General features: G+C 38.3%; 1 protein-coding gene across 1 annotated transcript in view; it reads right to left on the reverse strand.

Annotated features, from left to right (window-relative positions):
- Positions 1–5190: 5190 nt before the first annotated feature.
- Positions 5191–16821, reverse strand: part of RAB31 (RAB31, member RAS oncogene family) — a 60758-nt gene continuing 49127 nt past the window's right edge. The window contains exon 7 of the mRNA XM_033075645.1: positions 5191–8110. Coding sequence (XP_032931536.1) covers positions 8013–8110 — 98 coding nt within the window. The 3' untranslated portion in view covers positions 5191–8012. The remainder of the gene's footprint in view (positions 8111–16821) is intronic.

Here is a 16821-nt window from a genome sequence, read left to right on the forward strand (position 1 = left end):
GATATCCTTTTTACCCCAAATCTAGATTTTGTACTTCAGACATAGCTTTTGTTTCTTATCATCTCAGAGGGGTTGTGACCCACCATGAAGAGGATCTCCCAGAGGAGGACATCTTCATGTTCTTTGTCCCTTCTTTTCAGTTCTAAACATTATTTTCCCTCTTCAGAATTTTGCAATCAACAAGATATTCTGGCTTCATTCTCATTCCAAGAAATCCATTTCTCCTCCAGAAATTTCACCACCTACAACACTGCAGGAAAAAATTACTGTGATTAAAAACTTCTATATATTAAAAAATTGTTTCTTTTTCTTGTGTCTTTATCATAAGAAAACAAGTTAATTTGTTGAAACCTTTTCCTACATCAATATGAGTTCATATTTCCAGCATATCTCAAGGCTTCTGTCCCTGCTTACTGAGATTATGGGGAGAACCATTCTGGTATCAAAGTCTGTAGTGTAGGAGGGGAGTTGGTTGGGTGCTAGCAGGCAGTTCAAGTTGCCACCTTGAAAGTCAATTTTCCTTGAGAATCAGGAATGACTTACAGAGTGTGGCAAAACTCATAGGACAAACAGTATCTCTAAAGGAAATGCTGCCAGGAAAGCTATTTAATTCCCATTTGTGTTTCTGACTGTCTCAAGAAATAGCACAGAAAAGCTACATCTTTATTTTGAATGTCCTTCTTTCTGAGAGCTCTTATTAGATTACTTCTACACATTTTATTCTTTTTTGGTAAATACCTATGGTGCAAAATTGTCCCACGTGATGAGTGATGAACATACACAAGAACTTGGATATTTGGTAGTGATTCTATAGGTTTGGTTATGACGTAGGTTTTTTTGCAGAGCTTGAATATAGAAATGCATTGTGTCATCCAGGCTGAATCCATTTCTCTTTCTTGCTAAACCCCTGTAAGAACTCTCAATAAATATTTGTCAGCAAAGCTTCCCATGTCTTTGAAAATGACAGGTAACAGGGATATTTTTGTAAGGTGATTAACCTACATTTCAGCCCTATTAAACAAGTGAAAAGAAACTGTTGCTATCCTCCTAAACATTTTTTATTTCTTTTTAGTAGGTAACAACAATGCTATTGCTTGCCCCAAGTCATGTTATATTGACCAAGAGGAAGGAATATGATGTTCATTTTCCTCAAGGGCATCTCTCAGACATGTAAGCTGACTTCCTTATTGATTGGTTCTTGTCAATATGTAATTGGAAGCGTAGGGATTATTTCTGTTTTAGTCTGTAACAGATCATTTCCCCAGGGTACTCTACTTGATGTATGGGAGTCGGGATTTAGTTTTTAGGTATTCATCTTCTTATTTAAACATGTATTTTACTGCTGTGGAGGGAGCAGGAGTGGCACTAAGTAAAATAAATGTAAATTAAATGGACTTTAGGGGAAAGGCATTTTTGTTTTCTAAAATTCCCAGTGTAGCAAACAGAACAGTTGAGTGTTTCATCATAAATAAGGTGTGTCTCAAAAAACTTTTGAGAGATGATGGGAGAGAGAAACCTCACTTCTCCAGAAGGTTTTGAGAAAACAAGGTCAGTACTTTCCAAAGAAAGAAGAAAGCTTTTTTTTTTTTTTTAAACTCTTTCAGACAGTCTCAGGGATAAAAAATTAGTAATTTAACAGCCAGAAAACAGAAATCCTTCCCAAGCTGTTAAATGTTTAAAACCTAAACAACAGGTTAATACCTAATTAATAGGAGCTTCAAAATTCTCTTCTCCATACTAAATAATGATATCTATTAAAAACTTGTTAATTGGTGTGACACTAAATGCAAGTTTGTACAGGTCTCTTACACTTCAAGTTCTGTCAGTGTGCTATCTTCAAGTTTTCACAATACCTATGTTACAAAACAATTTCAGTAACACTTCTACAGCTATGTCTTGAAAACAAAATTATTATGAATGAATATCAAGAGCTTGTCTTCCTATTTGAACAAAATACATAGCAGTAGTAGGTGATAAGGTAAACTAATCTGCATCAAGACCCACTTGGTAGTATCAGAAATACAGGCACTATGCAATAAGGACTTTTCTTAATTGAAACACAAGAAATCCATCTGAAACAGATATGAAAAAAGCTATATTATGCCACATTTTGCTATTACTCATTCTTTCTCATCTTTAACCTGCTAAATGTGGCTAACTATTGATTTTATAGTTTTTAGTGAAAAGTTTTACTTTTGGACAGTGAGAGGGCATTTATATCAAGCAATGACTTTATCCCTGGTACACCTGGCAAAACACAGTAGTTCAAAAGAGGAAATCATTGATGGCCAAGAACCCCCTTACACAATAAAGACATCCATCCTGTCTTTAATGTCAAGTCCTTAGGGAGTAACCAGCACCAATTTACAAAGGCATTTGTACACCTTTAGCTGGTCTATCCTTCTATGAGTGTTTTAACATAGAAAATTATTCTATAGCCTTGTATAAAACAAGACCAAGATAAAAAAATAATAATCTTGCAGCTTACTCTTTTCCTTTCAGGAAAGGGAGGCAAAACCTGGTAGTGGCCTAAACAGTTTTGCAGATTAGGTGAGGGGATGGAGGTATGAAGTAGCTACACAGACTATTTCATCAGCCTTGCTGTCCTCATTTCAGTGCAGTGCTCAGGAGATCACGGCAGGGTGTCCTATGATGCTCTTTGCAGAGAATGAAACTGCAGTGAAGATTTTGAAGGCCAAAATGTCAAATACTTTTCCTTAAGTACCTCAAGACACAACCTTCAATCTTCAAAAGGAAAGCAGACATTTATTTTCCAGCCAGTTGTATGGATCCCCTCTCATTGCTAATTCAACTCCAAACTAACCTAGAGCACCACAAGCACATGCTTCCAAGCCATGTAAAACATCCCGCTGACAACACAAGGACTGATCCATTCAGGGGCACAACTCTCTTCTAACACCTAAGGGCAAAACAGCATTCACTTCAGATTTTCCAATACACAGAAAATAGTTAAGGGGCTTAGGCTTTCAACAAATTAAGTACATCACCCTTTAGTTTACAGTTATGTACCTGGAATCCTTCTTGTTTATGCACAGCTGGAGGTAAGATACATAATTTTTTCGAGATAATTGTAATTGCTTTAAAGCAGGGAACAGATCCTGCTGTGTATCTTCCAGCAGTAACTAAATTCACAATGTATGAAACCTCTTTGAAACATTGGTTTCTCATTCCACAGGAAAGTGGTATTCTGTGCTGTCATTTGAGTTTTACTGCTTCTTATGTACTGCTGTGCATTGAATTTATCATGGTAGTCACAAAAGTCTTAGTCCAAACCCCTGTTTTTCCTTAAAAAATCCAGCTCTTCATTCATAGTCCTCATAGTTGTTGTAACAACTGTGAAAATATGAACCAAACAGTGAAAAAACTGCTGGTGTAGTTAAACACCTCTTGAAACAATAGCACCCAAGGGGAATGAAATACTGCCTATAGAGAGTGTTAATCTTAACTCCTAGACACAAGTCTGAGGGAAGGACATAAAGCAGGGCTAAAAAATAAACGTACACCAAAATAAAAGCATACAGAAGACAAATTATCTTATAAGCCATACTAGTCATTGCTGCTATTCAAAGCCAAGTGGTAACTGGAAACTCACTTTCTACGGACAGCTACCATTCTAAATTCCTAAGCAGATGCTGGCCACTCAGATCCCTCTCTTAAAATGGATAAATCAAATAACTTAGCAAAAGGATTTTCAGATCTTCTTTTTCTGGTCTTTGGAAGTTCACCTCAACTGCAGGATCCCTCAGGAATGCATTCATTTTCTGCTAAAAGGCCAGCCACATACATTTCAAGCAGCATTTAAATCCCAGGCAAGTAATCCACAGGCTGCAGACAGCCCTTTTTCAAGAGCAAAGGATGGAGCTATTTTGTTCTGCCTTATTGAAACCAGAGATATCCCCAATTCAGACGCATTTAAAACATTTATTAGCACTAATCATTGTAGGTTAAATAAAACACAAAAACTACATTTTAGAGGAAAAAATATTATTAGGTATGATACAATTAATATGTAAAACAGAAGGTAAAGTATTAACAGATTGCAGCATCCCATACATGAAGCAAGTGGGTCCAGCCCAATCAAAGCCCTTATACAAACAAAACAGAGGAAGAGTACCTAGCAGGTGATTTTAAACCGGCAATTTAGCACTGATTCTGGTTTAAATAATTAAGGGTAGGTTAGTAAAATATATCACTGTCGTGAAACAGTCTGATGACAGCCAGAATGCTCATGTAACGTGTAACCTATCTAGTCACGCTTATTCCCACGTGCCATGAAGGATTAGTGAAGACATGGGATGAGAAATAAGCTTTTTAGGTATTGATACAGACTCATGTTACATTGCAGCACTTTAGATAGACATGTTGTACTGTGAGCAAAAACAGTAAGTTTTTTCTTTTGAGAGCCACTTTATTACTTCTAAGTTCCAATTCCTGAATAATAATGGCCCTTTTTAGATTTCTCAGTCTACAAGACAAACATTTTCTAGAATATGCCATTTTCATGCACAAGAATGGCAAGTCAAAAATTGTACCTATACATATCTCTATTTTCTTGCTACCTTTGATCCACAACTTTAAGTTCATAAAGGTGAAATGATCATTAACAGAAAAATGTACTTACAGAATACATGTAGTATATAGAACCAGACATAGTGAAAAAACACTACATGTCAGCAGAACAATATAAAATTGTACTTATATACACACATATATGCAGAGCATATACAAAAACTAGTTCCTTCATAAATTTTTTAAACTAGTTCACGACAAGCCAGAAAAGCAAGTCACCCTCAACTGGACAGTCACAGTCTTGAGTCACAGTGCAAACAAACTCCACCAAATACCCTTGGCACTACAGCCTGTGCCTCAGTCCTGCTGCCAGCTCTCTTGAGAAAGTCAGTCTTGGACAAACCCAGCACCAGCTGGCTAACCAAGAACTGCAGCATTGATATTACTATTATTATTATTATTATTAGAGAAGATCAGGTGCTCCAGTACAGTAATTTAGCTTTTCACCAGCCATTAACTACTAAGAGAGAGGAATTCCAGTTGCTGCTGAAACTTTCAACTCTGAGATTGGGTGTTTTTCTGTCATTTTTCTGGCTGTTTATGAAGGGTGGTGGTACTTTCCAAGAAACCCAGGCAACCAATGGAAGCAGAAATCATTAATTTTACATTTTAAAATCACTGTTTTTATAACCAACAATTGCTCCATTTGAAGAGGCACATTAAAGCTGCACCTTGGCTTTGACAAACAGCAGAGAGGCAACAACATTGTCAAAGGTGAACCCTGTGTTTAGAGAAAATGAGAGATGCTCTGCACAGCACATTGGCTTGTTATTTTTCTTCCAGCTTCCAACTTCCCTACTGAAGCTCCCAGTAACCCAAATCTCAAGAACTTACACAACCAGAATCCTTATTAATTTAAATCTTTTCTTGACTAAAAGCAGAATAAAGTGATTTAGATTTGCCCCACCGAAAGCAAAACCTATTTAGTCACCATTCAAATTTTAGAATCTGTCAGAGATCCATTGTAAAAACTTCCAATTCAATACAATTTTAACATATAACACATAAACCTGTTCTGATTCACATACTGCTCAAAGTCAGCTGTGCGAGCTGGTTGTTCAGGACAGTATCCCATAAAGATCAGCATCAATTGCCAGTTCTAACATAAATTAGAGTATACAAGGTACTCACAAATTGTCTCACGAAGCTTTCAGACATCTCAGTTACAATTTAGTAAGTTTTGAGATGCCATGTTAAATAAAAGTAACAATGATTTACAAAAGCTTAAAAATCAATTATGGATAACTGCTATATGTTGAACTAAAGTTTATGACACCTCTGAAAACATGGGTTCAATCTCACCTTGTTTTCTGGGTAACTGGTGTAGCCTCTCACTGGGTTTTACTTAGGAGAAATCAGATCTCTTCCAGCATTGGGTCACAGACCCTGTAAAGTGTACAAACCTGTGAAGTTGGCAAGTTTGGTATTTTCTTAGCACTGAAGGCCATGTTAAGCTTTTCCCTCCCCAGCCAACTGAAAGAGCCAGGCATCTCTGGCAGACTTGCTTGTACCAGGATGGAATTAAATGTTCCCTAAAGGAGCCTGTCTTCCTCACCAGCTATCAACAAGGATGATTACTGAATCTTCACTTAAATAACCCTAGACTATCAGTAAAATAGTTGCTGCAATGAGTCAGAGACATGGATCGTATATCAGCACAGCTGAAAACTGAAAGTTTACCCAAAATATCCAAGGCTGTATTTTCTAGAATGAGTGTTTTCAAAGGAGACTAACATATAGGAGAAATTAATTATATGTGAAAAAACAATGCAGCATAGGTTCTTAGATAAAATCCAGATATTTCCCACCTATACTACTCCAAGCCCTCTGGAGACAGAATGTTCCTGTTGATTTTATCTGGCTCTGTTTCAAACCCTAACAATTAGTGACATTTTATCTAAGCAATCTCAGAACCAGCCAATAAGGTCTGGTTTTCTATGTATCAACACGGAAACGACGCTCAGGGCTGCGTGCTCATGATTTATTGTGGAAAGTTATTTTTCCCTTTTGTTTGCTTTTCATAAGCCCTCCTGCAAATGTGCAGTGGCGATAATTTTCCTCATAAGAGAACAAATTAATGTTGTGGAATTCAGGCTGGGCTCTGGTTTTGAACACAGCCTTTCTTACTCTAATTCCCACTTCCAATGAAATTGATGAAGAAGATAAATCTGGATTTTATCATCTCAGTCATACACATTCATAAAAGACAGAAGTGGAAAACACATACCGTTTTACATTATTGCTAGTTCATAACCCTCTGTAGGAATTTTTTCTCCACTGCATTTCCAAGTGCCTCATGCTTCTAAGATACCACCCACCATGTCTTCCACACCATATCCCCACACAATTGATAAGACTACTCCACAAATTCAGGGAATTACATCAGTAAGCAAACATTCAAGTTTGTTTTTTTAGATTCCAGCCTCTAATCCCAAATTATACTGTGCTCTCTTGTGCAGTTTTTTGCACCGAAATATCACTCTTTGAATTCGAAGACCTCTTCGAGCACAGCAGTGAGACCATGAGGAGTGAGGCACTGTGGCACTCTCTTTTAGAAACCAAGCAATACACAACTTTGAACACAGACATCTTTGGTCTGGGGCACAGATCTGTAGGAATCCTGGTATGCAGTGGAGATTAAGCCTGTATTTATGCTCTTTTTACATCTTCAGCAATTCTTGAAACCCACCCCCTGCACAAGGAATTATTGCAGTCTACACAGTGGCTGCATTTTCACTTCTTTCTGGAGCACACTGAAACCATGTGGGGTCCAGCAGTTTCCTCCATGACAACTCCTTCTTCCACATACACAGCACTTCCTGATACAGATTTTGACTTCCAGTCCATAAAAACTGCATTCACTCATCCTTTGGATCCATTTTTTTTCTTCAGTGAGCAAATCCAGTCCACTTCTTGCTGATGTTTACTGAAAGTAGGAGATGAAGCTGCAGATTTAGAAAAATTGTGAAGCAGAGTCCAGATAAAAAGATGGCAGAAAAACTGTAAGCCAAAATTCAGGCTTGATGGGGTTTTTTTCACCCTATTATTACAGAGAAAACTCTAAAAACATGCCAAGTCCACTTTGTTAATATAAGAAGTTAAGTTTTTGCAGCAAACCTAAATTTTATATATAAACTGATCTTTTTATTTAAAAAAAAGTCACTGGTTTAAACAGAGAATTGGAGTACTTTGACACTGTAATTTTGACAGGATATTAGAGGGGATTTTCCAACTGGGTTTTGCAAAATCCCTTTGAAGTAAAGCCTTCTGCTTCTGGTCCTTGCGTTATTGCTCATGGGAAGTATTGAAATTACTGCTTTCAAGATAAAGAGCCACGTCACTGAGATCACGAAGTCCTTTCTCAGTGAAAAAAAGCGCAAATGGTGCTGTTTTTCAAGTAAATCTAAAAGGATCAAGTTGGGTCAGCAGCACCGCCTACCCGTCTGTGAAGTCTGCCTTCCAAGTTTGATTGCTCCATTGTTACTGTTTTCATGAGGATCTAACGGTGGAATTTGCTGACCTGAAACACATGAGGAGACATGAATTCAATTTTCCTGATGTAAGAACAACACCTCATGCAGGTAATAGTTACAAGAATTTAGGTTGAATAAGAATTACATCTGTGAAACTTTACAAGAAAATAAGAGTACCTTGAATATTTTTCCTTGTATCCTGTTAATGAAAAAGGACTTTCACATAAAAAATATATATGAAACATGGCTATTGAGAAGGCATAAATTACACTGAAACATTATCCATGTATTTTTTAAAAACAGTTATCTTACTGAGCTCCTTACAGCTTAGAAAGAGAAAATTCTCATCTCTCTTTTTATTCCACCTAAATATGAATGGTGCAAGTTTGATGAGATTGTGCCCATACTAAATCTGCATGGCATTTAGTCCTAGCACACTGGAGTTTTACTAAGCACTGTAACTAAACACATAGTGCCTATACTTGACAAAGACATCTGTTTTTTCCATTGAATCCATGCCTCTTTTTTTAGGGGTACCCACGTCTTTCCAGTTGACAATTTTGATTACTTAACATCACCACCGCTCCCTCCCCCGCAAGCTCTCCTGATTTTTTAATCATCTTATGGAGTAATTATTTAGAGTGTTTGAAACATTTCAGCCATTACAGGAGAGCCAGAGATCTCTCCTGGGGCAGAAGGGCACTGCTCCAACTCCTTCCCCTGTGTGCCCTTTTAGTACTGCTGCATCTTTTGTCTAACTAGCTTCGTATTAGTGGACAACATACAATGTGCTTAATAAGAAGAATAATAAATGGAAAAAAAGATTCTCCCAGGTCCAATCCACCCTTTGTCTCTCTCTGGTGTGCACCTGGCTTTTGCATTAAACCCTTGTGTGAGCTCTCCATCAGTACCTCGTAATTTTACAGTCATGGCAATGTACTTTCCCATCACTTTGTGGATTTCCTAATTTTTTTTTTTTCTAAAGCTGAATCCATGAATTATTCCCGAGTTTACCATTACCCATTTTAAATAACATGAGTTTAAATATTTAACATTTGTTTCTTATATACCACTTTCAGAGAACACAGTGTTCCTGTGAACAGCTCATCATAATCCAGGTGGCTTTTACAGTTTAGATTTCCTCATCCTTTGTTTCAGTTATCCAGAGCTTTCTCTTACCAAATGTTCTATACATTATGTACCTATGTTGAAGCTTGAGTCCTACAAATTATCGGGGGGAGTGGTTGTGGGTGGGTGAGTTAAAAGCATAGTTAAAAGCATAAAGGTAAAATCCAATCCCAATGAAATCAAACAGAAAAAATTCATCTGTAAAACTTGTTCTTAAATTACCTTTAGCCAAAATTCACATTTCTCTTATTCAGTTAGTTCTGCACAAGTATGCTGCACAAGAAAAGCATGACTTTTAAAGCAGATAATCTCATGTGTTTGTACAACTGAATGAGAAAGGGAAATGTCCTCACATTACTAAAGTAAAGATACTGTATCTGGTCCAACAGAGTGAAAAATGTGCATCTTGAGGGCAAAAGCATGTATAAGCACTGACATTACAATGCTGAACTCTGTTTGGGTCACCAAAATATCAGCTTCACATCCTGCTTAACTTTGTATTCAGATTTCATGTTTGTAAAGTAAAATGAAAAGCAGAATAGGTGGTGATAGACCCAGCTGTTACATGCATTAGCTCTGTTGGCTTTGTTTGGAGACAAAGAGAATCCACTAATTCTTAAAACTCTAGAGAATATGAAGAACATGGCATCTGTGAGAGGCTTGCCAAGAAGGCAACGCTGTCATCATTGACACCTGCAGGGAACTTCTGCATTAGGTACCTAACACTTCCAAAGGGCAACATTTCACAGTCCCAGTGAAATAAAACCCTATCAATCTGACCCAGAGAGAACACAATGCAGTTTAAACAAACTGGAATCTATAGACATGGCTTCCATAAACAATTTGCCATTAAGCAAATACTGTCTAAACATTTGGTTCTTCTAACAGTAACTTTGGAAGACGACAGCTTTAATGTGCAAACTAGCCTAATTTTCATTTTAGAACTCTGCATTAAACTAAGACATCAACTCTCTTTGTTTTTCATTCAGCTTTTCATATTTCCTATGAGTTTCAAGTCTTTTCTACAGTACTCCTGATGTGCATGCCAAGAAGCAGGCAAACTTATCTTTGGAGCAAAAACCTTGCAGGCTTCAAGGTCAGCAAGCAGTTTGTCCAGTTCAGACCAGGACACAGTATATGTTGTTAAGAATCACCCAGATTTAAGTAATTTCTCAAAACAACAAAACCCACAAAAAATAACAACTATAAATTATAAAGACAAAAAAATCTCTAGACCTATTTGCTGGTTATGAACTTAAGTTCTGGCCTTTGAACTTTAGTACTGTTTGTCAGGAACTGGCCGTATTTTCTGCTGTTTTCATACCACCACCCCCTCCTTGAACTCAATGTAAGGAAATAAATGTTTAAACAGTCTAAACTTCTACTTTTTTTGAGTTTGAGGATATTTTTTCAGTAGGTGATTCTTCCCTCACTTACTATTTCTCTTATTACTAGAATTATTAAACAATCAAGTTAAATCATTTTAGTTTTAGTTACAAGACATCCCTGCCCAATAAGCTTTAACCATGACAGAAGTAACTGTATTGGGGCATAAAACTCAGTCTAACACCTGAGAAAATCAGCTCCACAGCAAATGATACAGTGAGTTTTCATCAGGCTTCAGGGGAAGTGAATAAAGAAATCAGTCAGAAATCTGTCTGACTTACTGTGTTTCCCTAGGCCTCCCTGACAGTAGGCAATGTAACAGAGAAAGGCTAAGCAGAAGCAGAACACTAAGGATGAGCAGTGAAATGCTGAGCCTGCCTCTACACTTCCTGCTTCTAACTCAGCTCAGTCACTATTGCCACCTAAAAGTACTGTGATCATCTCATCTTGTCATTCAACTCCTGATAAATATGGCATCACTATTGCTGACACCAACTCAAATATAGCTGGCACTGAGACAGGATCAACAGAGGTCACAAACTGAATTAATTTTGGAAAGTATATACCCATTTAAAATTTGTATCTCACTGGCATCCATAGTCTATGTTCCAGAGTAATAAAAATATCCCGGTATTGAATACCATAAATTAAAAATGCTGTAGGTTATTTCTTTCATGCAGTTTATGTCAGAAAGAAGCAGCAGTGCTCTGACATCCTGCTCTACAATTCTCATGCTGAAAAAATAAAAACATTAAGGCAACTCCTCTTCAAACTGAAGACTGGTAAGATAAGAGTCATCTTAAAACGACCACCCGAGATTGAACTCCTAGAATATCAGAATGGCTTGGGTTGGAAGGGACCTTAAAGATGAGGGGGGTTCTAACACCCCTGCCATGGGCAGGGGTGTCACTCACTAGATCAGAGTGTTCAGGGTCCCACTCAACCTGGCCCTGAACACCCTCCAAGGATAGGGCATCCACACCCTCTTAGGACAACCTGTTCTCATGTCTTGCTCAACTTAAGATGACAAACAAGACCACAAATAGTCTTCACCCTGTTTTGAAGAGCAGGACACAACTTGCCAGCTTGCCAAAGATCACTAGGAGTGGGTTTTAGGATTCCAGAAGAAATAGTAATTCACAGAGAATGCATGCACATTTATCTAAGAATTCTCCAGCTGAACTGGTGAAATGAGGAACTTGGGGATAAAATATTACTGAGATGGTACAGAAGTCCCATATGGTTCCTATCGTTGATATTCCTACAGAGTAAGTTGCTGACTGCAGTTTAAAATTTGATTTTGCCCTATTATTAAATATAGGATTCTGTATTTTGATTTCATTTCACTAAGGTTCTGACGATGTTTCACAGATTTTGTGCAACAAAACTGTTTGCAACCATCCACCCTCTGCACATTCCTGAAGAGGTCTTGGTGTCCTCCACTCTCTCATTCCAGTAAACACTGGTGTGTAAAATAAAAAGCATCACAAGAGACTGCTCAAATGTAGGGTTACAGAAATTGTCAGAGTTCTGAAATGAATCATCCAGATTAACAGATGAAAAGCATTAAAGCAATTCCATCTCCTCCTTTCTGGTATGTTTGAGTCGGGCTGAGGGAGTCCAGGATGAAGGTCAGAGTCTTCTCCAAAGCCTGGTAGAGTTCCAACTCCTGCTACTGAATCTGTGGTTTGTTAAGAGATTAATCAGCACTGTGGGCGTTGCTGTTCTAAGAGTGCCAGAGGCAAAGAGATTGGGAAATGGGAGGGTGGAACAAGAGATAAACAAAATGAGAATGAAGAAAAATGAAAACTGGAGCAGATAACCAAGAGAGCCAACAGGGACTGGGTAACAGCTCAGTGAGCAGAACTTGAAGAAAGATGGACAGGGATTACTCTGCTGCAGCTGGAAGCAGGAGGTATCATCAAAGTAATAAAAGCTGCTTTCTTTATTCCTTTTTGAATGTGATTCTCCAGTTGGAAGCTATGACATTCACTAGCTAAGAAAAATTTGGCTTGGAGCTTTTTGCTCTTGTTTGGGATTTTTAAACATGAAACTAGTTTCATCACTGTCCTGTAAAAGTCTGCATGAAAAGAAAGGTTGGGATCAATCTTAAAGCTGAGCATAAGGCTCAGTAAAAAACCCACAACAGTTACCATGCTGACAAAGGGACAAACACAACAGTGTATCAAACAGACAACTCATTTAGTGTGGAAACATGTTGTGATCAAGCTGAGCTGGCACATCCAGATGATGAAGTCAAGTCCCAAAGACTCACAGAATCAGAGTACATGCTGAGTTGGAAGTGACCCACAAGAATTATCAAGTTCAACTCCTGGCCGTACACAGGATACCCCAAGAGTCATACCATGTGCCTGGGAGCAAATGCTTCTTGAATTCTGTCAGGCTTGGTTCTGAGACAACTTCCCTGGTGACCCTATTCCAGTGCCCAGCTACTCTCTGGGTGAAGAACCTTTTCCTAACATCTAACCTAGACCTCCTTGGATACAACCTCAGGCAATTCAAGAAGCAGAATCCTGCTATCTAGCACAACAACAATTACACTAAGGATAAGAAGCTATCAGAGTCCTGTGCAGTGGTTTTCTCTGCCTTTCTTTCCATATTCCTGAAAACCATGTACCACATCATTTTCAGGAGGCTGGAGGAAGGTGAAATCCATTTCACTCTCCCCGGAGCAGCAGCCTAACATCTGTCAGAAGTCAGGTGAGCTTTTCTAATGGCTCACTTGAGAAAAGGTTAACTTCTTCAAGCAGTGGTACAACAGCTATACAATGGCCAGAATCTCCTCAAATTGCCAGCTGTATCACAGCAAGATGAGCCCCTACAAACCTCATTAATAAAGAACAGCCATTTGTGAAGACACGGCAAAGCGAAGCAGGCACATCTGATCCGAAAGTTTTGGCAGTTTTCTGCATCTGTAGGACTTAAAACAGTCCCACTTCACATCTCCCCAAATTCTTTCATGCTCTGAAACCTATGTCAGTGGTATTTTAGAAGTTTCTCACGTGGATTATAAAGCTTGGCTCACTAGTCTGTCTCTAGCTCTTTCCCCCTGCCACACATATACTGATGTTAACATCTCCCCAGTTGACAGAGATGACTGTTTACTCATGTTCTAAGTTTTCGTGCAAGGGAACACAACAAATTTTACAATAAAATCTATTGCATAAGCAAACATAGTTCAGTTGCAATTATTTTAATAGTCCTAATAGCACTGCTAACAGCATCCCCATGCAAGAAAACAAAGCCTTTGGTTTGGTTTGAACTAAAGCAAAAGTATAGAGTACTGACACAAGTACTTGCTAGGGGAAGCAGCAATACAACAATTTTGCTCATTTAATTAAAATATCCAGAAAAAACCCCAAACAAATATTTAAATCTTGCATGTATCAAAGTAAACAACAGTATTCCTAATTACTTAATTACTAAGAGATCCAATCATGACTCAAGGTCCTGCTGTAATTAACTTTGGGCTGTGTCAGTTTATTTATTACTGTTCTAAGTTGAAGTGCTCTACTTGTTTGGAGCAAAATCCAGTACCTCACATGTTTAACTTTAGGAATAGTCCAAAGGTCTTTAAGTTTTGCCCCATTCACTAAAGTCTGAATGCAAGAGAAGAGCTAATCCTGAAAGGGAACATAAACTGCAAAGAACATAATCTCAAATGTAAGTTTGGACAATGTTCTTCCATCCTTTCACACCCTGTAGAAAAATTCAATTATGAGTTTATACTACCTTAAAAATTGGCATATGTGAAATTTCTTTGTAGCCTAAATGTACTTTCTTTTCTTGAAATATCTTTCATAGACCTCTTCAAAGTACTTCACAGAAATCTGCAAATCAGCAGATAAAAGGATGAAAACCACCATACTAATCACTCACAAAGCTTGAAGACTCTCCATCTGCAATTCCACCTATCCAAGACCATCTGAGTTAGTGCAAACATTGAATGTTTGCTGGAAAGGATTCCTTCCTCATTCCACAGGTATTTCATACCTTCCTCTTTAGTTTGTCCAGTACACAACTGGTTATACTGTAAACTCTAGAGACTGAGTTTGATTTAGTTTTTTTAATCTCCTAGTATTTCTAGGAAACAAGTATTTGGGTTACATTAAATATTCAATATACGAGCTGCTGGCAAGGCATCAGAAAATCAATAGCTTCATACATTTATAACTGAGCATTTACCACATGAAAGGTTGAATCCCAAGACAGAAACTGCTCTAATTGGGAAGCCTCATCTAGGAAGAATGTTCTTATCTGGATTTTAAACATCAGTCTGTCTCTCCTCACAGTACAAGCATCAGTGCTAACCACTCTTTGCACAGTCTGCATAGAGTGTTCTGATAATGTTCTTTCCACTTCCTTCTCACCCTCAACAGAGGATGCTGAAATGCTTCAATCTTGCCCCCTTTGGTAAACACACTGATCTCCAACTTTTGTTGGATGGGATCTTGAGCAACCTAATCTACTAGGTGGCATCCTTGCTTGTGATGGGGGAGTTGAAGTAGATGATCTTTAAGGCCCCTTCCAACCCAAACCATTCTATTGTCAGATTTGCCAGACTAAAGAAAACAACACATGGCCACAATGTTTGCTTTGTCTAAGCCCAAGTTTATTTCATGTTTCACTTAGCTAGGTATTTCTCAGCAGCTTGCTTGACCCACCACCCACTCCTCCCTGGAGCTCCTGATGCAGCCTGGTGTTAGCCAGGGAGCCACGGCCTCGGACTGCCACGCACCCAGGGCGGCTTTTACGTAATCTGCTCTTTCATATCTGGGGCACCTTCCCGCTGAGGTAGCAGGCAACACACACAGGCTCAAGACAAACAGCTGGGCGTGCACCAGATTGGAATAAGGTAACTAAGGCTTATTTGAGCTGGTAAATGAACAGGTGTCTGAGAATTGCAAGGGTATGATTGCCACTAAATGATAGTGCACACGGAGTAGCTTGTTTCATCTGAAAACCAGCCAGGGACAAGCAAAGGTCAGTGGGCTAAAGTCCCACAAACAAGAAGGGGCAATACAGAACTGGTATGACCCCCTGCACAGACACAGCTTTATTATACTGCTATTCTATAACACATTCCTGGCATTTTTGCTGTTGCCAAAAAACCAGCGACAAGGAGTGCCTATGATTCCTTCAAGGCTGGGAATAAAAAGCTAATAGCATTTGTTCCTATAGAAACTCGTCTATTAAAAAAGAACTACAGGAGCAAATGAAAGAAACATTGAACTGTTAAGCCCTTTTTATGTCAAAAACCTTTAAAGAAAGACATTGGGAAAAATTTAGCTCAAGTGAGGGATATACAGCTGTATTAAAAATACTCATTTCACGTTTACAGAGACATAAATCAGTCACGTGATATTTCACAATCACAGCAAGCCTTAAGCCAGGCACTGTTAAACAAACCCAGGCTAAGTGTAGTGGCTTACCATTTGAAATCCCATGGGTGCAACAGAACCCAGGAGCTGTAACCCATTACTCAGCTCAATGCAAAGTCCCCAGAACACTGACTCTGCTGACTCTCATGCTCAGTCTGCCTCCTCAGCCTTATTTGTCCAAGTATAGCAACTGCAGAGTACCTCTCCTGCCCAATTTGACCCATCTTCAAAAAATCTGAATCTTTTATTGATTCTCATCTTTCACATCTTGTGTTTTCTTGAGACAAATTAAGGATGATAGATTTGTGTTAAGACTGTGCTATGAAGATATCCCTCTAAGCAGCCAAATCCTCAAATTGTGAAACTTTTTTTAAAAAAATCTTTTAAGCACAGTGTAACGTTAGAAATGAAGCAATCTTTCTATAATCTCTGTAATTTTTCCAAGATTTATCTGGTTGTCAACAAAACATACCAGTTCCCCTTTTTTCTTTATGCTTTCTATTATTATGAGTACATTTTTCCATCATACTATTTCACTCCATTCACGACATTGTCCCTGGAAAGAGACAGTTGTTAGACATCTTGGAAAGGAAAAAAATTTATGTTAAAATGCCCCTGGGAAATGGAAAGCATAGGCAAGAAGGAGGTAAATTTTTTAGCTAAAATAAAATGAAGCCTACCCTTTCTGCTTGGGCTATCAATTTCAAGGAGGATTTAATAGATAAATTCTCCACATATGTTGGAATACCCTTCCAAATCTAGACTGTAAAGTAGATAACACATACAGTCTACCTGCAAAGTCCAAGGTAAACAGAAATTGCTGCTTCCTTGTTCAGAGGCCA

This window comes from Catharus ustulatus, chromosome 1, assembly GCF_009819885.2.
Source record: "Catharus ustulatus isolate bCatUst1 chromosome 1, bCatUst1.pri.v2, whole genome shotgun sequence".
Lineage (NCBI taxonomy): Eukaryota > Metazoa > Chordata > Aves > Passeriformes > Turdidae > Catharus > Catharus ustulatus.